Here is a 23,179-nt window from a genome sequence, read left to right as displayed (position 1 = left end):
TCTGAGGTAGAACCTTCTAAGTGATACATGTGTTGCGGGTCGGTATACTTCGTTTAACATTGTCACACAGCGGTATTTCGAGGCGCAGCGAAGATATGTCTTTGTGCTTAGAAGATGAGAGAGCGTGTTTATATAGACAATTCTATGTTTTTACGTGCAGTGCGAATGTTTGTACTAGAGTGCAGGAGTATAGAGTATAGAAATGAAATGTCGTATGGCTTTTAGTGCCGGGATATCCCAGGACGGGTTCGGCTCGCCAGATGCAGGTCTTTCTATTTGACACCCGTAGGCGACCTGCGCGTCATGATGAGGATGAAATGATGATGAAGACAACACATACACCCAGCCCCCGTGCCATTGGAATTAACCAATTAAGGTTAAAATCCCCGACCCGGCCGGGAGTCGAACCCGGGACCCTCTGAACCGAAGGCCAGTACGCTGGCCGTTCAGCCAACAAGTCGGACAGTATAGAAATTAGCTGGCGTTTTTATAGTAATGTACACTAACTTAGCAAATGTCATGGGATAGTCGCCAAATAGCGTGTGGGGCCTCCTCTGGCCCTGAGAACTGCAACGAGACGCCGTGGAAGTGAGACGACAAGTCCCCTGTAGTCCTCTGGACGCAGCTGACACCAAATCGTTTGCAGAGCGGCCCCCAATGCTGGTCTGTTCGTGGGTTCAGGATCCATGGCACGGAGCCTGCGTTCCAGGACATCCCAGATATGCTCGATAGGATTCATATCGGGCCTCCTGGGTGGCCATGGTAGTCGTTGGACCTCCGCTGCATGTTCCTGGAACCATTCCCGGGCGACGTGGGAGCGATGTGGCGGCGCGTTATCATCTTGAAACACCGCAGAACCGTCTGGGCGCTGGAAGGCCAAAAATGGGTGGAGATGGTCTCCGAGCAGCTCAACATACCGCGTACCATTCAAAGTTTTTTCTAGAAAAACTAGGGGGCCCATTCCATACCAGGAAAATGCACCCCAGACCATAACAGAGACACCAGAGCCTTGGACCACAGCTTCGAGGCAGTCGGGATCCATCGCTTCATGTGGTCTGCGCCATACACGGTGCCTCCCATCGGCATGGTGCAGTTGAAATCGTGATTCGTCCGACCATATCACGTTACGCCATTGTTCCAGTGTCCATCCCTGGTGAGCGGCGACAAATGCGCGTCGTTGTGCCCGATGACGTTGGGTTAACAGTGGCACCCGTGTGCGGCGCCGGCTCCGATACCCCATAGAACCCATGTTCCTACGGATTGTCCACTGGGAGACGTGTCTAGCACGGCCTGTGTTGAATTGAGTCGTGATTTGTTGCACGGTTGTCCGTCTGTCACTATTGACAATCCGTCTCAGATGTCGCCGGTCACAGTCATCGAGGGTTGGTGGACGGCCGGTCGTTCATCTGTTGTGGACGGTGACACCCGCATTCAACCATTTACGATACACCCTGGACACGGTTGATCGTGTGAAGACGAATTCCCGCACCACTTCCGACATCGCACTTCCCATCCGTCGGGCACCGAGCACCACACCCCATTCGAACGGTGAGAGCTCACGATGACGTTCCATGTTACACTTGTCACATGTACAGCCACTGCTCACAAGGTCTCCTATACAACTGCCGCTGGCACAGGGGGCGTGTGGTGCGCAAACAACACACTTGCGCATCAGTGCTCCGCTATCCCATGACATTTGCTCAGTCAGTGTATATACAATTATGCTACTAAAATACGTAGATTACGAAGACTGATTGCCTTCTGTGACGTTTCCGTATGTAAGGGACTTTGCTGTAACCTAGACGAAACGCCAGTCTAAGATAGTGGTAAGTTGTTTAAAACTCGGTGCCATTTTTACTAACTGTATTCAGGGTGGTCGGGATCAGCGTGAGCTAGGTAGCGTATATGAGCGTTTAATGCTGATGTCTCGGCATGTCTCTCAAGCCGGTATTAATTCAGGTGCAGATCGAGCAACATCGCCTCACAAATACCATTTGAATTCGCCCGTGAAGCAATCTGATTGGCTATATTCAGAACGGCGCTAGATATCGAATTAATTTTTTTAAATAATGTATTAGTATGACCAATCCTTTAGCAGCATATGACGATGTTGATGGTGATTCGTCCGTCGGATGGGGACGTTAAGCCTTGAGCAGACCTCTTGGTGCTATTCGACAGGAGTAGGCTATGTGTCGGCACCGGGTTTCAACCTCTCCCTTCCTACTATCATATCACATCATTCAATTTTTCTCATTAACTCGTCTGATGAGGTTGACGTCACGAAGGGCATTCGGTCGTAAAAACCCGCCACGACAAATTAATTTCACCTCATACCCGACCCCGTAGAGGAAAGGGCAAGGGATGGACAAACAACAACAACAAAAGACCTACCCTCTAACTCACATATTCCCGGTTCATTTTTTTCCGACCATCCTGTACAGAGGGCAGTGTTCTGGCACACGGCTATAACGTGAGGAAAAAGATGACGTAAAACTTAGTATTGGAAGATGACGAACGTTGGTTGCCATGGTTAATGTGGTGTGGGTTTTATGTCCACATCTCATTCTTATTCTTCTACCGCGTTTCCCACACCTCTGGGGTTGCGGCTGCGAACTGTGCCGCACATGTGGATTTGGTCCTGTCTCACGGCCCGGTACACTTCCTGATGCCAATCTTATATGGAAGGATGTAATCACCATTGCGTGTTTCTGTGGTGGTTGGCAGTGTAGTGTTGTCTGAACATGAAAAGGAAAGTATTGGAACAAGCACAAACACCCAGCCCCCGAGCAGAAGAATTATTCAAACACTATTAAAATCCTGAACTCGGCCGGAAATCGAACCCGGGATCCTCTGAAACGAAGGCCTAAACGCTGACCATTCAGCCAATGAGTCTCTGTCCACATCTTCTGTCCACGCTAAATCTAGATTGACCCTCAGCCCAAAACATAATATGTTGCTGGTTCTACATCCCGCTAACTAATTTTGTTTGCGGTTTTCGAAAATGTCGAGGTGTCGGTATTTCCTTCGGCAGGAATTCTTCTATAATAAAGCTATCGACACGAGGTTGTTGTATCTGACAACTTTTAAATAACACTGCACTAAGCCGTCATCGAACCCATCAACGTGATTTCAGAAGAGAAGTGATATACCGTCTGAGTCACTCACTCGCTTACTAACTAACTAACTAACTAACTAACTAACTAACTAACTAACTAACTAACTAAACTTACTTACTTACTTACTTACTAACTTACTTTTCGGCACTATACTTCACATAGACTGTAGAATTTCGGCCTCCTCAGTCACCTGCCCCCATTTATCTGAATCTTTCCTTCTTCAAGTTTAAGTGTCTAAATTTTGGAAGTGTTATTCCACGTTGGCAGACCACCTTTCCCTGGGTCAAACGCTTCTCCTTCTCCCTTCAAGCTGTCTGGTAAATACAGTCCGAATATCAAGTAGGCCTATTCTCTGTGCATGCCCATCCCACCATATTCTCTCCTTTCGCCACAATGTTCAGCTGACCAAACAGTTCTTTCAGCTCTGTATTTGCCTTCATTCTCAAGCCATCTCTCAGCGCTCGAAATATCTTCCTTAAAATCTCCCTTTCCACCCTAAAAGCCAACCTTCATGTCTTTCAGCCAACACTCTGAACCCAATATGCAGGAACTATACTTCTCACTTTTATACAATTTAACATTGATATTCCTGATGACATTTCAAGATTTAAACATGTTTTGCAAGACATGATAGGGTCATTTTTTAAATCGCTTAGCCCGGCAATTAAACAACACCATTACCTTCACCTTTACTAACCGACCATTATTGGTTAATCCTTGTTCTCTTTCTGCGCTGTTGGTTACACATCTGTGAGGCCTACGGAATCTTTACAAAATAGATTTTCTATTGATTTCCAATCCTTTAGCCAATACCTCCATTCTTATTTACCAGTCAGTGCTATTTCAGAACACTTCCTTTCTTGTTATTACTGCAAGGAATTAATAAACGAACCTGCTCGGTCTAAAACAAGATCGATGGAATTCGAAATCAGAGAAGTCCACCACCCACTAAATCGTCCCACACGACGGCATATTAAAGAACTGCCACGTACACAGTAATGAGATTCCAATTCGACCTTTCCAATTAGTTCACATCGATTTCTAAGTTTCACTGCGAATGGCGTTGATTTATTTGGTAGGGAAAGTAAAACATCAACATCAACATGGAAATCATTCAATTAATTAAATAATTTATTTATTATTATTATTATTATTATTATTATTATTATTATTATTATTATTATTATTATTATTATTATTATTATTATTATTATTATAGCCTCCGTGGCTCAGGCGGCAGCGCGCCGACCTCTTACCGCTGGATTCCGTGGTTCAAATCCCGGACACTCCATATGAGACTTGTGCTGGACAAAGCGGAGAGTGGACAGGTTTTTCTCTGGATACTCCGGTTTTCCCTGTGTCCGACTCGTTGGCTGAATGGTCAGCGTACTGGGCCCGGGTTCAATTCCCGGCCGGGTCGGGGATTTTAATCGCTTGTGATTAATTCTTCTGGCTCGGGGACTGGGTGTATGTGTCCGTCCCAACACTCTTCTCATCATATTCAGACAACATACTACACTACCAACCACCACAGAAACACGCAATAGCGATTACATCCCTCCATACAGGGTTGGAGTTAGGAAGGGCATCCGGCCGTAAAACATGGCCAAATCCACGTGTGTGTGTGTGTGTGTGTGACGCAGGTCGCACCCGCGACCCCACAGGTGTGGGAAAAAGTGGTAGAAAGAGAAGAAGAAGACTCCAGTTTTCCCTGTCATATTTCATTCCAGCACTACTGCCCAGTATCATTTCATTTCATCTGTCATTCATTAAGCATCACCCCAGAAGAATGCGACAGGCGTCGGCAGCCGGCACAACTCCTGTCCTCGCCGCTGGATGGGGGCTTCATTCATTCCATTCCTGACCCGGTCGAATGACTGGAAACAGGCTGTGGATTTTCATTAGTATTATTATTATTATTATTATTATTATTATTATTATTATTATTATTATTATTATTATTATTATTATTATTATTATTATTATTATTATTATTGTTACGGAGTTATCCGTGGTAGTTAGAGGTGAAAGAAGGTGCTGGATGGAATAGGTCTCAACAACGAAATTAAAATTAATTTAAAATTTAACAAAGGTTATATTTTCTTTTCGAGATCAAGAAATAACAAGTATAACAGGAACTCAGTTGTATATCAACAAGTTAAGAAGGTACAATTACAGTTTATTAATGGATTTTGGGCTTCGAGCCCCAGATTCACTATCCCTGAGCAATGAGCCCAACTTTACCTACACACAAGGTTCAACAAAGGGGCAAAAAAAACCAAACATGCCAAGGAGCATTTGCTCCCAATTACCCAGTTAAGCCTGCTTGAGGCACACAGAAAATACAATTTTTAGAAAGAGTGAACCCGCTCTCAAAGTTCAAGCCAATTCAAAGGCCACACCAAACTCCACCTTCAAGCTGCCCTCCAGGCACACAAGAACAGGGGAAAAAAATACCCAACCTACTGAGGCCTATTCACTAAAGAAACAGGACAATAACATGGCCCCAAAATACCAACTTGAGTGGAGGCGTAACTTGCACTCCTAACACCTTTTTAAAACCTATTTGGCTCTTAGGCCGCTTATGCAAGGGCTAATCCCATACTACGGAGGTGACACGATAGGAAAATTTATTACATTATGAAGCGAAGAAAAACGGTTATGAAAACGTAGTCACCTTAAAAACAATATGAGAGGGAGCTCGAGAGGGTTAGGCACTCTCTATCCCGATTTGTAGTTAAAGAGATAGAATTTTATACCAAGTGTCTTTTACATTTTAAAGGAAAGTTACATGATAAAAGTTTTGAACCTGCCCCGAGGGTTAAACTGCTGAGCTAGCCAGCAAATAAGTTATTAAAAGGCCATTACCTGATGGATGACCTGCCGCCTGAAGAAAGAGGCGCTTCCCGCCCCCTGCTACATAATCACACTAGGAAAGATGTTACTGAAGTGGCCCGGAGACCAGAAAATCAGCAGTTTAAATACCCTCGCGGAAAATTCGAGACGTTTCATGAATGATTACCCATACCCCCCTCAATTTTATTGGCTAGGATCAAGCAACATATCCATATCGGAGAAGACGTATGTTATTGGTCAAAAATTAATTAGAGAAATTCGGGTTTGGCTAAATTCAAAACAAGCGGAAAGAGAAGGGTTATACTGCCAACCCAAAAAATGACTGAAAGAAATTTAACAAAGGACAAACTTATGAACACAAAATTTCTCAAAAAACAGTTTCTTCACTTCGCACTAGGGTGCACAATAGTAGTTCTTCAGTAGTGCCATCTAGAAGAGAATGTTCACACTTCTCACTACATAGAAGACAAATATAAATCGAAAAAGACACAGTTCAGAACTCTTCAAAATTTACAATAGCGACATCTTCTGAGAAACATTAGGATTAACATGGTTGTTAAAGTTCAGGCTTCCTCCAGTAGAGGAGTTTCAACTGGCGCAATGTTTGAATTAGCGGCGCGGAGGTGTGCCGCCCGGTACAATTATTATTATTATTATTATTATTATTATTATTATTATTATTATTATTATTATTATTATTATTATTATTGCCAGATAAGGGAGCGTACTTGATTCTTACCTGGAAGCAACGAGTTCGATTCCCAGCGAGGTCAATTTTCTTAATTTCGGTCTGAGAGCTGGAATGGGGTTCGCTCAGGATTATTAAACCAACTGAGGAACTATTGATATGAGAGGCAGCGGATTTGGTAATGAAAGCCAAATAATACCGCTGGGTTAACACTTCATCAATTACTTAATCATTCAAGTGAATGCCATAGGACTGGGCAGTAGTCGTCTTAGCAGGGCAAGATCCTTAAAGGAATGTGAGTGTCCTGAGGTAAGACTTCACCAATTGACTTCATCACCCAAGTGAATGGCATTGCTGACATAGTATGAAAAAATATAAAACGTAAAAAAAATCAGAGCAAGTAATCTGTAAGAAATTACGAAAATAGGCAATGGTCACTATAAAAGTATCAGGCACTATTGTGCTGATTCTTCCACAGCCTCGTAAATTTTAATAAATCAATGACCCTTTAATTCTAAAAGTTTCACAATCTACAATGGCAGAATTTCTTTAATGTGTTGCATGATAAATTAGCTTCAAACAGTTGGGGTTTTATTAATTGATACCATTTCTTTAGTTGTTAATGTTAGGATGAGTATGGAAATTTACAAGTGCTCAATACTTGAATGTAAAAAGTACAGTACGTTGGGGGTTTCTATTTTTATAGCTAATGACTTTGGAGGAACAAATAACTTACTCGAGGACAAATGGAAAGTTTTATACTTCAGTACTAACGAATAAAACACTCATTTGCGTTATAAAGATAAGGAAGGAAACTTTAACCAAGGGAAAAATCATAAGAATGTAAATTCGCTGCTCGTAGTCTTCTACGTTGAAGATTTAATGACTTCGAATGACCTGAATGTGGTTAATTATGCAGGAATCACGCGTGTTAACTTCCATGGCTACACTAAAAATGTAAAAGTCGGACGAAATCCACTCAATTATTAACTTTTTATGATTAGAAGTTCTCTTCCTTGTTTCATTAGTTAAGAAATGTCTTTCTCTCCAAATTACTGAAATCTATTGAGTGAGTTACGCCTTAGTGAGACCCATTAATGTTCGCAGGTAACCTTCAAATATGTCATCCCCTAATTTTTTTATTCCAATATTGTACGACGTGGAATGTAGCATGGAATTCTTTTCGCCTTCAGAAATCCGATTGCCTCTGCCGAGTTTGAACTTGCGAACTTCGGATTCGGAAGCCGAAAGTTTGCACTTGATCTACATATGGAGCTTATAATAATAATAATAAGAAGAAAAAAAGAGTCTTGGTATCTATTAGAACTGATGTGTCAACATTGCATACGAATTTGTGCTGGGCGATTTGTGTCTCAAATTCGACGTTACATTTCTAGAGTCAACTTCCTGCGAAAGCGGATTTCACCCAGATAAGAAGGATTTTTTTTCTAGTTGGCGCTGAAGTCTTTAACACGCCAGAAGTTCTGACATGAAGTGTCATGATATTTAACAAAATTAAAAATCTGAACTCAGTTCAATCAAAGATATTTATGATGACAGTCAGACCATAATTGCAGAATAAGCTCTTGGGTTAAAGTAGCTACTGCGGTTACATATGACCGTAATGATTCACATTTACAGGTAGGTATAAAATGACGCAGAGAGAGATTCAACAGGCTGGAAATGTGGTAAGCAATCTGGACTATGCCGACGGCTTCAGCATCACAGCAGTTTGTGCTGAAAGCGTGGAATCTTGGAACTTGAAAATAGTTACACCGAGCAATGAAAATAAGCATTTCCAAAATTAATGTGAAGTGAGATGGGAAAAATCTAAAAGGTTCTCATGCCAAATAGAGAATTCAAAAACTGGAATACTGGATCCTTCCACAATCCAACAGTTGGTTGACCCTTAAGATTAATCAGTATGGTGTCCCCTGAGTATCCGAACGAGTTCAATATCATTACGTTAATTTTCACATCACTGATTGAATCTGCTATAACATCTTTTAAAAATCCCTCCTAAACATAAATTGTATAGAGAATGGGAGTGAAAGGTTGGCAGTTATCTGAAGTCCACACTATATGTTTCCGTAATGCACGAACCTTCCTCAGTATTTGTAATTCAGTCTAATAAATAGGTGCTATCATGGCACAGACATTTTAATTCTATTACCATAATGGAGGTCCAGCTACTTTGGTCTCACCGCCTCCCCAAGACAAATAGGTACGACCATATCTGCGTTGTCGTAGGTCACACGCTACACTAAATTAAAGGCGACACGCGATCATGCGACTGCCGGGGTAACAAACTCTTCACTTTCCACATTAACAATATAGAGCTGCTCTTGCTGTAATTTGTAGACTACGGTCAATGGCCAATGAGGGTCGTATCTTGTACATGCAAACAAGTAAGTCGACTATTGACATTAATTCTTGGCCTCAGTGTACTGTAATGCCATCTATCACAATGTTATCTCCATCTTCACCATTGTACTTACATGCAATGAATATTTCCATCCTTTTCTGTTCGGAAATGTCCTACTGGTTGTTTGTAACCTTTGATATAGAATTTCAGCACATCCAATAAAACATTACACTAAGTCGTTCTCAATAAATTCAGTCATTTGAAAAATGTTAACAGTTTTATTCATGTTAAAATTCAACATTACATAGGACTGGTTTTTTAGTATTAAAAATTATGTCGGATAGAAGGAACTTGAAATTCTAGCTGAATTATAAATCAAAATGAATTTAAATTCCATTTCGAAAATATTACTAATATTCCCCAGTTTACGAATGAAGACCAAATTAGTGAGCACCGAAGAAAGAATACTGTACAGCCATTTCACACATAAGCAGCTAAAATGAATCTAGTCAATCATTCTAAAACTAATAATACCAGATATCAGAAAAACTGCGTAATTTTAAAGCTCAAACAGCTAAAACGTCACCAGAGATATTTTACATGCCAGCATTGTATGACATGTAATGCCGTAGTAAGGATGTAAAAGAGAGGGCGAATAAGTCTCTGGTAAGATCCCAACTAGTGTATGGTTCAAGTGTATGGGACCCTCACCAGGATGACTTGATTCGAGAACTGGTAAAAATCCAAAGGTAAGCAGCTCGATTTTTTTCTGGCTGGTTTCCGATAAATGAGTAGTGTTGCAAAGTTTGCGCTGGGAAGACTCTTGAGAAAGGATACGAGGTGCTCGACTAAGTAGTACTGTATATTCCGAGCTGTCAGAGGAAGGATGGCATGGAATAACATTAATAGGCGAATACGTCTGAGTGATGATTTTAATTAATAGAGAAAATTCGCACAATGTGCATAAATGGTACAGTCAGTATATGGTTAGTTGACTCTAGCACAGAACAAAGTCAGTGATTCGGTCCTTTGCTTGCAAAACATCGCATGCTATCTGTCACATAGCCCACCACAGCGCTTGCACACACATTCTTATCCTGGAGAATGGAAACCTACTTTCTGGCATAATAGGTGGTGAAAACCATGTACTGCAAACCGAGTCGTCACATGTCTAAGGTGATAGTTTGGTTGTTTCCAATCGTGTATGATCATGGCGTCGGTGGCATAGAACTCTTCCCAGATTTCTTCTTTGATGCAAGTTCCATCATGGTAGATTTGTACGCGGATGTGGCTGGAAGTAGAATTTTTAGCCTTATTTCCTCTAAGTAGAATAGTTCCCTTGCCAACCCGTAAACCAAGCGAGATGGAGTGTACTTGCAGACACATAAAGCTTTCTTCAGAAATGATGCTTTAACTTTTTGTATGCTTGACAGTTGAGCTTTAGTTAGGTATGACCAGATGTTTTCTATTCCGTAAGTGATGAGTGATGCTTTTAAAAGTAGGAGAGATCACAATATGAATATAAATTTGGAATTAAAGAGGAGAAATTGGGTAATATATTCGTTTTTAGGAAGAGGAGTTATGGATTGGAATAATTTACCAAGGGAGATGTCCAATAAATACCCAAATGTTTTGCACTTTCAAAATATTCCAGGTGTATTTTTTCGTACCTTCCCTGCTATCAAATAACCATCCTTTAACTGATGAATGTTCAAGTCGGATGCTGTAATATTCCTTGAATATAAGAGGCATGGTTCATAAATATAACTCTTTTCTGTGTCAACCCCAATCGCCTGTTCAATGTCTCCTTCAAAACGTGTACTTGGATCAAATAACAAATCAGTATGCTTTTCTTGGTTGGATGACAATGGTATAGGCTCATCTATTCGATCCCGTTGAAGACACACCGAGAACTTCTTCTTAAACTTGCCACTTTTTTCTCTTAATGCTAAAGCTAGAACTGATCTAACTCTGTGATGAGTATTATTTCTTTGCAGCGATTCCTTGGGACAGATACCAATCACCTGTCCTAAAGTTTTAGATTCTCCACAGGCGATGATAATAATGAATCTCTTTACCGCACTTTATTCAAAGCTGTTTAATTTGTAATGCCTGTATGGTACATAAAATCTGTCAAAAATGTGTAGATATTGTTATTTTTGTTGTTAGGAGCTTGCGGAGTCAACAGCCATAAAACCCCAAAGCTTTCGTGTGTTGAATTTCATGTTATTTCCTGAACTTAGGATTGCGTATAGAAAGAAGGAACTATCCGAGATGTTTCCACAAGTCTTGTAAATCCTGAATAAAACCACACTAACTAATTAACCTACTAATTAAGGTGTCCGAGACTCGAACTTCGGATTTCTGAAGATTGCAGCTTTCAAATTCATGATATTTGCAGGTCGGCATGAACAAATATTTGAAGAAGTATATGGAATGAATATGATGAACCATTTATACTAATGCAAGAATAATAAACACACAAAAATGTTTTAAATTCAACAAAAATCCCATTGGTTAAAAGAATGAACGTTTGCCCTCAGGAAATCTAAAATATTCAGCACTGCTTATGACAGCTAGAGAAAGCAAAAAATTAATGAAAATAAGCCCTCCTTGTCATAAATTACAATGGCAGGACCTCATTTCAAAGTACAGCACCCTTTTACTATTCCGGTGTAAAATTAATGGCTTACGGAAGAGGTGGAGGATCTTACAAATTAAAAGCGAGATACTTTCATAATATCAAATGTTATTTCTTTAATATTCATTAGGGCAAGCTGACATGCTTATCGCAAAATGTCAGGGGCAAAATCTAGGTACGGTGTCAGGAAGGAGAACTTCAGGTATAGAATCTCTCTTTCTAGACATGGAACATTAATTTTATAGTTATAATGGACTTTTTGAACCAGCGACCTATTTCATTGACATTTATTTATAGTTAGGTTCCTGTCATTTTCTTACAATCACAAAAATTACGAAGACACTCTTGTAAAGATAAGAGAACAGAGGAATCTGTAATGATTTCTATTATCTTTGAGTAGAATAAATTTTGTAACGCTGTAAAACTGTTAATATCATAAAAGAGTACGTAGCATATTCGTAAGGAATCCAACACACTTCGAGTTTGGTAAAGGACTTTTGGATTGTTGCACATCACAACGTCCAGTTCACATACGCAATGGAGATACTGGTGAATCTAGTCCACAGGAGAACAATGGGAAGTCCACCTTGGATAATGTAGAAAACATGCTATTTATTGACTAGGAATACAATCTACAGGAGGTAGTAACTGTAATTTGTAAGGCAGACATCGTAGAAGTTCACAAAATAATGTTCAAAGCAGACTTCAAATTTGCACAGAGAGCAGCGAATTAAGGATAAGTTTAAAGGACATTCATTCCATGCATCCGTATATTGGCCTACATACAGACGGTTAACGCGCTGGCTTTCTGAGCCCAGGTTGGCGGGTTCAATCCTGGCTCAGTCCGGTAGTACCTGCAGGTACTCAAATACGTTAGCACCATGTCGGTAGTTTTAACGGCTCGTAAAATAACTCCCGCGGGACAAAATTCCGGCAACTCGGCATCTCCGAAAACCGTAAAGGTAGTTAGTGGGACGTAAAACCAATGTTATTATTATTATTATTATTATTATTATTTTTATTATTATTATTATTATTATTATTATTATTATTATTATTATTATTATTATTATTATTTGGTGTTTATCTGATAGAATTCATTAAAACTCAGCCATAGACACCCTAGAGAGATTCGGTTTAATATGCCATCTTGTAGTTATAGTTCAAATGGAACGAGCAGACAGCCAGATGGCGTTGAATTAAAATGTCTGCCCACAGCTGAGAACATGCGATTATTATTATTATTATTATTATTATTATTATTATTATTATTATTATTACTATTATTAATTATTAATTATTTGCGTATGGACCCTGTTGGATCACGCATTACATTTATGATTCGCCTTTCTAACAGACCATATTGCTTTCATTCTTTCGCTGTGTGCCTGTTTTCTTTCTTCTGACCACTTAGTCCCCGATCTTTTAGGGACTTCATTCTCTGGCTTTACTACCCATCTATGTATCTTGTGATGGAAAATGTTTCTGTCCACTATTTCTGATGGTTCTATCTGGGCCTTTTCCAGATCATTTTTGACATCTTGTATCTATGGTACGTTCTTTAGTTTTTCGTTGTGTATGTCAAAATCTTGTGGGTTAGCCTTCAAGACGATAGTCTGTGAACGTGTCCATAGAATTTCAGTCTTCGTTTCCTGACGTCTGCGGCAAGGTTAGACAGACTTTCCGTAGCTTTGCGTGATTTGAGCCTATACCCTTCTTCCTTTTTATCTGGACCCAGAATTTTCCTCAAGATCTTCCTTTCCTCCTTCAAGATGTTTTCCAGATCACCTTTATTATTAAGAACCAAGATTTCACTTGCATACAGCACTTTAGGTTTAATCACCGTATTATTATTATTATTATTATTATTATTATTATTATTATTATTATTATTATTATTATTATTATTATTATTATTATTATTATTATTATATTCACGATAGACTGTTATGCCGTTCAGCGTTCTGTCTGCAAGCCTCTGTGTGTTAACTAAAAGCCTCCACAATTCTCTAATTATAACTAGCTCTGTGGCTTCATTTAGTTCCATAGGCCTATCTCTTATTTTTGAATTGTTAAAAAATGGTTCTAACCATCGCCGCCTTAATCTCTACTTTTCTTACCCTCCATGACTGAGTCCATTATTCTCCTAGGTAACCTGTCCTCGACCATTTGCCTCACATGACCCCATCACCAAAGCCGGTTTGTTCGTACACCTTCAACCCTCGAGTTCAATTCAAACCCTTTAAACCTCATTCCGAGTACCCTTTTGCTATTGTTCCCTCTGGTTTGTACCAACGGTCATTTTATTTATATTACTTCTAACTTATGAATAAAATATACTGAGTGCACTCAGCTTTCACTCCCGTGCAGTAAAGTCGGTCTGAAAATAAACCGATGTGAAGATAGTTTCGTCCCCTGGAGAGTTGGTCGTGCGGTTAGGAGTGCGCAGCTGTGAGCTCGCATCCGGGAGATAGTGGGTTCGAACCCCACTGTCGGCAGCCCTGAAGATGGATTTCCATTGTTTCCCATCTCCACACCAGGTAAATGCTGGGGGTGTACCTTAATTAAGGTCACTGCCGCTTCCTTCCCATTCCCAGGCCTTTCCTGTCCCATCGTCGCCATAAGACCTATCTGTGTCGGTGCGACGTAAAGCAATTAGCAAAAACAGTAGTTTCTTCCGGAAGCTCACTCAGCTTCCATTCATTCCAAGGAAGATAGATAAAATGTCAATATATGAAGAATTTATCTAGCATGGATGTTTTTATTTACAACGAATTGGTCATTAGACTGTACTTCATTGTAATACTACATTATAATTCAAATGTCATGTTCTTACAAGGAAAAAAGTCCGGCCCCTTTGGAAAACTGGGGGAAGTGACAAATCAGCGAATCTGTGTTCTAAAGTTTACTATTTATATAAATTACTGTATACCCGTCGATAAGGTTTCTCACCTGTGGCTCCTTCCGTCAGGCTAACACGTAAAACCAACCATAACAAATGATAAAAAATGGGATTCTACGAGAGAAATCAAAACGTTTGTTCAATTTTCCCGATTTACTGACAATTTTCACTTTCGTTAATTTGCCAGAGGGGCGACGTATATATAAACAGTTATTTAAGTTGGTAAGGAAATATTCAGAAATTCGCCCTCTGTAGTATCAACCTCCTTAACCCTGTACGTGATTGACAAGTTATCTACCTACCTCCAGAATGTAAAAGTCACTCCTGCCTCTAAATGCCGAATGTCTAATCATATTACATTGCGCTAACCATCTCTCCTTATTTACTCCAGTCGTTAGCAAATTTCGTTAAGAGAGACAAACTATTTCTAACCCAGTCATTATTTTGCACCAAATGTAACTTCGTTCTCTTGTTCATGTTTGTTTCTCCGGATTTACTTCTAGCTAGTCATCAGTAAGCGGTGATTGGTCAGATGTTTGTAAGGTAAATCTGAAAACTTACGGAAAGGAAAACACTATCGCGTTTTATGGATATTGGCCAGATTTTCTGCACGACATTGTACCTTCTCGAAGGTGTAAATGCCTTCTCCTCAGCTGGGGCAGTCTACATTTAGCTTAGACTCAAGTTCAGGTTTGAATCTCATTTTCATCTGATCTGTAATTGGAAACAGTTGCTGCTTTAATTGAAGATTTAACGTCGTATTTGTATTTCTTTCTTTTTCTCTGTGTCTTATCTAAAACAGAATGTAGGCGACGAAATCAGAGGCCTCATCTGGCCAAAGAGCTAGTTCAGGGCCTTTCAGTGCTCATGCACCTGTGCATTGCACGGCGCAAGGTGCAAAAGACGACTTCGCTAGGTTGAACAGACTGCAGACTCCCTTACTTCACGATTTTGAGCAATAGCGCTGTCTCTCTCTTTCCCTACTCCTGTCTCGCTCGCTCCGCCTGTCTCCCACTTGTTCATTTGTTCTGCAGCGCTCCGCCATCCGAGCAGAGTTGAGCCGAGCTTAGGCGAGCTTAGCCCAGTCGCCCCGAGACAAAACGCTGTTCCGAACCGAGCCGAGTCGGATCGATGCACGGTGCACAGAACCTCTCCGTCTCGGTTTGCATGCGTGAGATTTTGGGCGTTTTAGATGCCCTCAGCTAGTTCATTTCCAACTTGTTACCACAGACAATGTTTCGTAACTTCGACGATGTCACGTGATCTAGTGCTTTATCTTGGCCAAATGTCTATTTTACTACCTTAAGTAATGTATTTGAACGTAATGGAAATTTGGGTGAAGTAACTTACTTACTGGTTTCCTATCAAGTCAGTCGAGATTCGAATCCCGATCGATTTTGGGCTGGAATTTTGTCTTAGAAATTGACGTGGCTTCATGAACGGCCTTAAATACATGGCTGAATCCGAAATGAGAAGAATCTCGTGCACTCCGTATCTGAACGTGTTGGAAATTCCCTCTATACTGTACATGTTATTCTCATAACTCACACCTATTGCATGCAACACTCGATTGAAGCATTGCCACATTAAAACGTATTATCACTTACATCTCAATTTTTCGATGTCCTTACTGAGAATACCGCCGGCTCCGTGGTGTAGGGGTAGCATGCTGTCTCTTACCCGGAGGCTCCGAGTTTGATTCCCGGCCAGGTAAGGGATTTTTACCTGGATCTGAGGGCTGGACCGATTTCCACTCAGTCTAAGAGATTAAAATTGAGGAGCTATTTGAAGGCAAGAAAGAGGCCCCGGCCTAGAAAGCCAAGAATAACGGACGAGAGGATTCGTCGTGCTGACCACACGGCACATCATAATCTGCATGCCTTCCGGCTGAGCTGCGGTCACTTGGTAGGCCAAGGTCCTTGGAAGGGGGGATACTGAAAATTCCTCTCCACAATTTTTCCGTATCCCTGTCAGAATTTGTTTTCACATTTCTCCTCTTTCTTTCCTTCTTTCTTTCTTTCTTTCTTTGTTTCTCTCTAGAAGCGTATCAATAGCTTATTAGACTTCCAATCCGCGATCTTCTCTCTCGGTTTTTTATCCAATATAAATCCAACACCTGTTAAAGAATGAGTAAACCCAAGCCAACCATGGTCGTGCATTCTATGAAACAAAGAAACATAATACGAGACTACCTTCCCAAACAATAGGTAGTTCTCTGGGTTTGAGTTCTCTAGAAACTAACATCTTACAAACTAAAATATTTCTTAAATGAAAAATTTAAAATGCCGTTTTCGTATCTGAGATATTAGACCTCACAGCAGAAAAAATGTTCTAATTAATTGATTATAATTATGATATTACTTCTTAATGTACTTTTAAGTCACATTTCAGGTTTATTGCAAATAACAAAGACCTGGTCATAACTGTCCAGAAGTTGTTCCTGCGAGCTCAGTTTGGAAGAGTGTTGGATCACAATCACACCAAACCAAACAAAACCCCCATGGCGCAACAGCCCCAAACAGCCATGGCTCTCTCGTCCGGCGCCGCTATCTCACCTTCAGATAGCTCTTCAATGGTAATCACGTAGGCTGAGTGGACCTCGAACCAGCCCTCATATACGGGTAAAAATCCATGATCTGGCCGGGAATCGATTCTGAGTCCTCCGGGTAGGAGGTAAGTACGTTTCCCTTACACCGCTTGACCGGCTGAATCACAACCAGGTGTCGTAAATAACCTAGGCGTCTTTGAAAAGAGCAACAAGGAAATGAGGAACACTGTAGTTTTCCGTTGCTTTCCTCGCTGAGAAAGAATATGTACAATTCTGCCAAGCTCACCGGAGTTACATACCATCCGACCCCACGAGTGACATTTTCACTCCATTTATCACAGGGACTGCCTGGATAAGGAATTGAGCTACTAGGATCGATCATATTTCAGTCACTTTCATATTGCAGATTCAAATGTAAGACTGAGACAAATCACTAAAAGTAATATAGACCAAGCCAGAAGGCATAGGTTACTGTAAACACTACGTCTCACCAGAACTGAATCTGGGTTAAAATTGTCAAATCCTCACTGTTCTATATCTCCTTTATTATATCCTAAATCCTCTAACATTTTACATTTGAGATAATTTAGTAAATTAGTTATCAAGCTTATGAAAGCATATGTTTTGAAAACATAAGACAGAAGTTCAATTCGTCTATTAACTTTACTAAATAGAATACATTAAATAAGTAAAGAAAACATAAAAACCTTTAATCCTAAAACAAAAAATTAAGTGATAAAGGCAAATTTTGTGTTCATTTACTCATTAACAATTGCTGTTACTTTACTTCATGTTTGGAGAAGAAATATGCACACTCTTTGTTCATAACCTCTTAGTCTTCCTACACAGGGACGTCACATCACACGCTACGGCCTCTTGATTATAGCAGGCCTTGACTAAGCCTTCCAATTACGTCCTCAGAACGCCAGCTCTTTGATATGTATCACTACTTCATATTTTGTGGTTTGTATAACCCTCTACTAACTTATTAAAATGGCAATATTCATAATTCTTGCGGGTCGCACTATACATGTGAAATAAGGTAGCAGCTTTACATTTATTTATGAATGATATTGTAGAAAAGCTTCACATGCAATGGGTAGCGTGCGAAGCCAGGCCATTCCGTTACATTCTGACAACATAGAATGCAGTACCCCCCGTGCATACACGATACATTATCTGTCTGCATCTATAATTTTCATGAATAACACAGTACTATACATTCTCCATGAAATGTAAAATGATACGTACGGAACATTGTTACTCTGCTGGAACAAGCACTCGATGCGCAAACGCATTCAGCCGTCAATGTTCAAAATTAGACATGGACAACATTATTTGTGAAATCTACAGCAGAAGCCTCATTTAGATGTGTTTCAGTTTTGAAGATCAGGATTGAACAACCGTTACCTTATTCATTTAGTTTTAGAGAATATTTTTGTGCTTGTGTTGTTGAAGTTTATGATCTCGACTTTTTCAACAGCCGACTTCAGTAGCACAGTTTGGATTTCTCGAGGTGGTTGGTAGTTATGAATTTTTAAATATAACTGCTGCCATTAGTTTCCATTGGGTTAAATAAATATTCAGCACAAAATTTGGAAACTGTAGCAACTCTCAAAATCGGTAGCAATTGTATAATTTTAATCAAATAACATTACTAATTGTTTTCCAATTGCATCCTCCCACGTTTTGAGGACTCAGTGGAAGAACAAAGTCAATTTAATACTTGGCCAGGGGTTTTAAAGCTGGATGCTTTTCGTGTCCCAGTGCCGAGGCCGACGAGAAAAGCCGTGGCGTGCACGTCACACATTGAACGTCACGTGACTGTGCCAGTCTGCTTAGAGAATACATCCCGAGCACCACTCTACTATAGTCTCTCACGTCAGCTTCTGGTTCAATTTTCTAAGCAGACTGGCACAATCACGTGACGTTCAAAGTCTGACGGGCGCGCCATGGCCTGTTCCTCGCCCAGTGCGCAGGCCCTACTGAAAATCTGACCAGATGTAGTCGGGATTTGAACCCATAACACTCAGATTAGGAGCTATTAGAAGAGATCCAGGGCTGTCAAACATTAAGTTTCTATTAAGTCTGACCCTAATTTAAAAAGATTTTGCCTAATGGATTGTAGGAAATAAAAATAAATAAGTAGGCCTACTTCCTCTTTGACGTATAAATTATTCTATCACAGAGCAACACTCCGTTAGAATAATTGAATGAGGCCAACTAATCGTCTCCCATTCTACAATCAGGGGTAGAAAGATGAGGCTACGAGCTGGCAGCAAGTAGATAACTTAACTCTAAGATACTTCCAATGTTCGGTAGTAATATACATTTGCAAACAGTTTTTTTTTCTGTCTTAAAGTTGAATCGATCGAATTAAGAAGTTACAGATGAATATTTAAAAAATATTATAATAGTCGTAAAATATCTGAACAATTCACCATGTTCTGAACATCTACAGTAGAACGCGGGACGTAATGCCAGACTTCCAGTAAAATATATTCCTTTTAGCCTACGTGCCAAAGTAAACTTTTAATTTGTATCATCACTCAGTGTATGCGGTGCACGATACAAAAGACGACATCGCTTGGTTGACCAGAGTGCAGACCCCCACTCCTCGATTTTGAGCAATAGCGGTGTCTCACTCTCTCTTTTCCCACGCCTGTCTAGCTCTCTCCGCCTGTCTCCTTCTTCCTCACTTGCTCCGTGGCGCTCCACATCCTATCCGAGTTGAACCGAGCTTAACCGAGTCTCCCCGAGACGACGCGCTGGTCTGAGCCGAGCCGAGCCGAGTGGGACCGATGCACTGTGCACTAGACCTCTGCGCCTCAGTTTGCACGCGTGAGATTTTGGGCCTTTGAGAGGCCCTGATCTAGGGCTAGCACCACTATACCATACATAAGTAATAGACGTTAACTGCATAGTAGAATCTTGTTACATGAAGTAATCAGTTAGAATTTTGCTCTACGAGATGGTAAGAGAAATCGAAGTTCTGTCCGGTAACTCATGCACGTACCCCACATAGACACTGGTGTCGAAGCTCCCTGTATGTATCAGAGGTGAAGTGTCGGTCTCTAGATCATACGGTCTCGGATTCAAAGCTGACAGAGGTAGTACGATTTCTGAAGGGAGGAAAAGAGATGTCGTACTATGTCGGTATGTAATGCATCTCTGGTGTTTAACCGAAAAAATATGTCATTTGTATTCATTTCCTGTGATAACCGAGCGGGGGGGGGTGCATGCGTTAATGTGCTACGTCTATGGAGTTAAGCTGTGCATTCGGGAGATGAGTGGGTTCGAATTCCTTCCATCTACTTACCCAGTGTCTTACACCTTAATTCATTTCATGTGCATTCATTCCTCAACTGAGAATGGTATCACGAAGGCCATCCGGCTGTAAAAACATGCCATAAATCTCATATCACCTCGTCCTCGACCCCGTATTACGGAACAGGACGAAGTATTGGACATACATAGATGCATTACTTTCCTGTGTTAATACAAGTTGTTTTACGTCTCACCGAGACAGATAGGACTTTATGCGACGATGCGATAGGAAAGGGCTAGAAGTCTGAAGGAACGTACAAGCCCAGAATTTGCCTGGTGTGAAAATGGGAAACTTCGGTAAACCATCTTCAGGGCTGCCGACAGTGAGGTTCGAACCTACTATCTCCCGAATGCTGGATACCGGCCGCATTTAAGCGACTGCAGCTACCGATCTCGGTACCAGATGTTTAAAGAAAATTAAATTGTGAATGTTACTCATAATCGATATCATATAAATCATCACGTCGAATGACAAATCATAAAGAAAATAAGGCATTTCTAGGCACTGGTAGTCCTAAATTAAACATTTAAAATAATATTGGAAAACATAATGGTCTGTCTCGTTGGCTGAATGGCCAAAGTTGAGGCCTTTCAAGAGGGTCCCGGATTCGATTCCAGGCCGAGTCGGGGATTTTCATCCCATCTGATTAATGATTCTCGCTCGGGGACTAGATGTTTGTGTTTCCCAACACTTTCCTCTTCACAATCAGACAACGCACTACGCTACCAACTACCACACAAACACACATTAGTGATTACAGCTCTCCATATATAGGGTTAGTGTCAGGAAGGGCATCCAGTCATAAAACAGAGCCAAATCAACCTGTGAGACACGGTTTGCACTCGCCATATCACAGATGTGCAAAAAAGATCAAGTAAGAAAAATAGGGTTAAAAGACTTCTTGAAATTAAATGTTTACCATTTTTTTATTCAGGTATGTTAATATTTCACCATCAGCCATCACTGAAGTGATGCTTCGTTATTTTCCGGTATAATCCCAGGTAAGTGCTGGGAACTCTTAGAGGTCATGAGTTTGTCCTTCACAATCTTAACTAATCTTGATTACAAATATACCTAGTAAAAATCCTTCACATAATTATTAAGGCTAATAATGATAGAATAGAAGTTCAGGTGATTGTTTGTATTACGAATGAAATGCATCAATAATCTCTCCTCGCTAAGGGTTACACTGGATGTCGAACTCTACATCGTAAGCCTACTAATAAAAGAGATAGAATATTGTATTCTGAATGCAGTTTGCAGTGTGATAAATAAATCGTATTTAAAGTAATTAAGTCTAGCTTTCTATGATCGTGCTCATTGACTGTCTGTGCAGAATTGAGCAGCCTGTCCACCTTTATTCCAAATCAGCCGTCTCTTTACTTTTCGAGCGATGGATCGATGGTCATTTCCTAGCACACTATAAACGCGATGTTCTTACTAAGTTCATTTGTATACGTGACAGCCGCTATATCAATCATACAAAATACCAAGATATTCACTTAAGTGAAATCGATTTTCGTTCACTTTTAAAGTGTACCTAAAAAAAGAATTACTATTGGTTTTCAAGGCTATTTAGTGGTGGTTAAAGGGTTTCTTTTGTGTTTGTCTTCGATCGATACAGTGGGTGCTGTGTAGCGATAATTGTATATAACAAAAGTGTTCTGTAATAACGGCCAGTACGGAGTCCCTCGTACAGGGAAATGTTTACGATAGGAAACATGTCGTCGTTGAAGAAATAAAACCTCGTATGTCACAATGCTCTTCCTATCCATTAAGTTATTTAATAAGGGTCACGGCTCCCAGTCAATTTCCGTTATGTTCATTTTCCTACGCCAGTGTTTAAAGGAAAATGAACCTTACCGTACTTTAGGAATGTATGTTTGCGTGACGCATTTACGCACTCATTTTCTATACTTTATATAAAGTTCATTTTCCTTTACACCTCATAGTCCCTAGAATTTCTATTGGTTTTCAAGAATAGGCTATTTAGTAATGGGTAAAGGGTTTCTTTTGTGTCTGTCTTCGATCAATACAGTGGGTGCTGTGTAGCGATAATTGCATATAACAAAAGTGCTCTGTAATAACTACCAGTACGGAGTCCCTCGTGCAGAGAAATTTTTGCGATAGGAAGCATTCGGCCTTCAATCTAGCCTATTTGATTGTGTTAACACCACTGTAACTCACTATTTGCCGTAACCACCACGATCTATTATGAGTAATAGTACAATTCTTTTAAATAAATAAGTAGAAATAACTAAGTCATTGTCTTCTGAACCATCTTCTGTACCTCATTGTCTCCACTCACATTACATGACTGTCCGGCTTCATGGATAAATGGTTAGCGTGATGGTCTATGTTCACAGAGTCCTGGTTCGATTCCCGACAGCATCGGGAATTTTAATCATTATTGGTTAATTCCTTTAGAACGGGGGATGAGTTTATTTTTTGTCTTCCTCATTATGTCATCCTCATCAGGACGCGCAGGCCGCCTACGGGAGTCAATTCAAAGGACCTGTACCTGTCAAGCCGAACTTCTTCTTGGACACTCCCGGCACTAAAAACCATACACCATTTCATTTTTCATTACCTTACATGACTGCCCCGCCAGTGCTAGTTTCAACGGTTTCCTTACTAATTTAGCCTTCATCTCTTCATTATAAAAACTATTCTTCCATAGCTTCCTTCTGTTTGCAACATCGGTCACTATCACTATTTTCAACTCCATCATCTGC

General features: G+C 40.4%; 1 protein-coding gene across 1 annotated transcript in view; it reads left to right on the top strand.

Moving 5' to 3' along the window:
* The window catches only part of scrt (scratch), a 144,378-nt gene that overhangs the window by 25,148 nt on the left and 96,051 nt on the right, over window positions 1-23,179 (top strand). Inside the window, 1 exon segment of the mRNA XM_067146528.2 lies at window positions 20,408-20,438. Coding sequence (XP_067002629.1) covers window positions 20,408-20,438 — 31 coding nt within the window.

Source organism: Anabrus simplex, chromosome 4 (assembly GCF_040414725.1).
Source record: "Anabrus simplex isolate iqAnaSimp1 chromosome 4, ASM4041472v1, whole genome shotgun sequence".
Lineage (NCBI taxonomy): Eukaryota > Metazoa > Arthropoda > Insecta > Orthoptera > Tettigoniidae > Anabrus > Anabrus simplex.
Note: the sequence above shows the minus strand (reverse complement) of the source record. Positions and strands in the feature narration are given on the sequence as shown.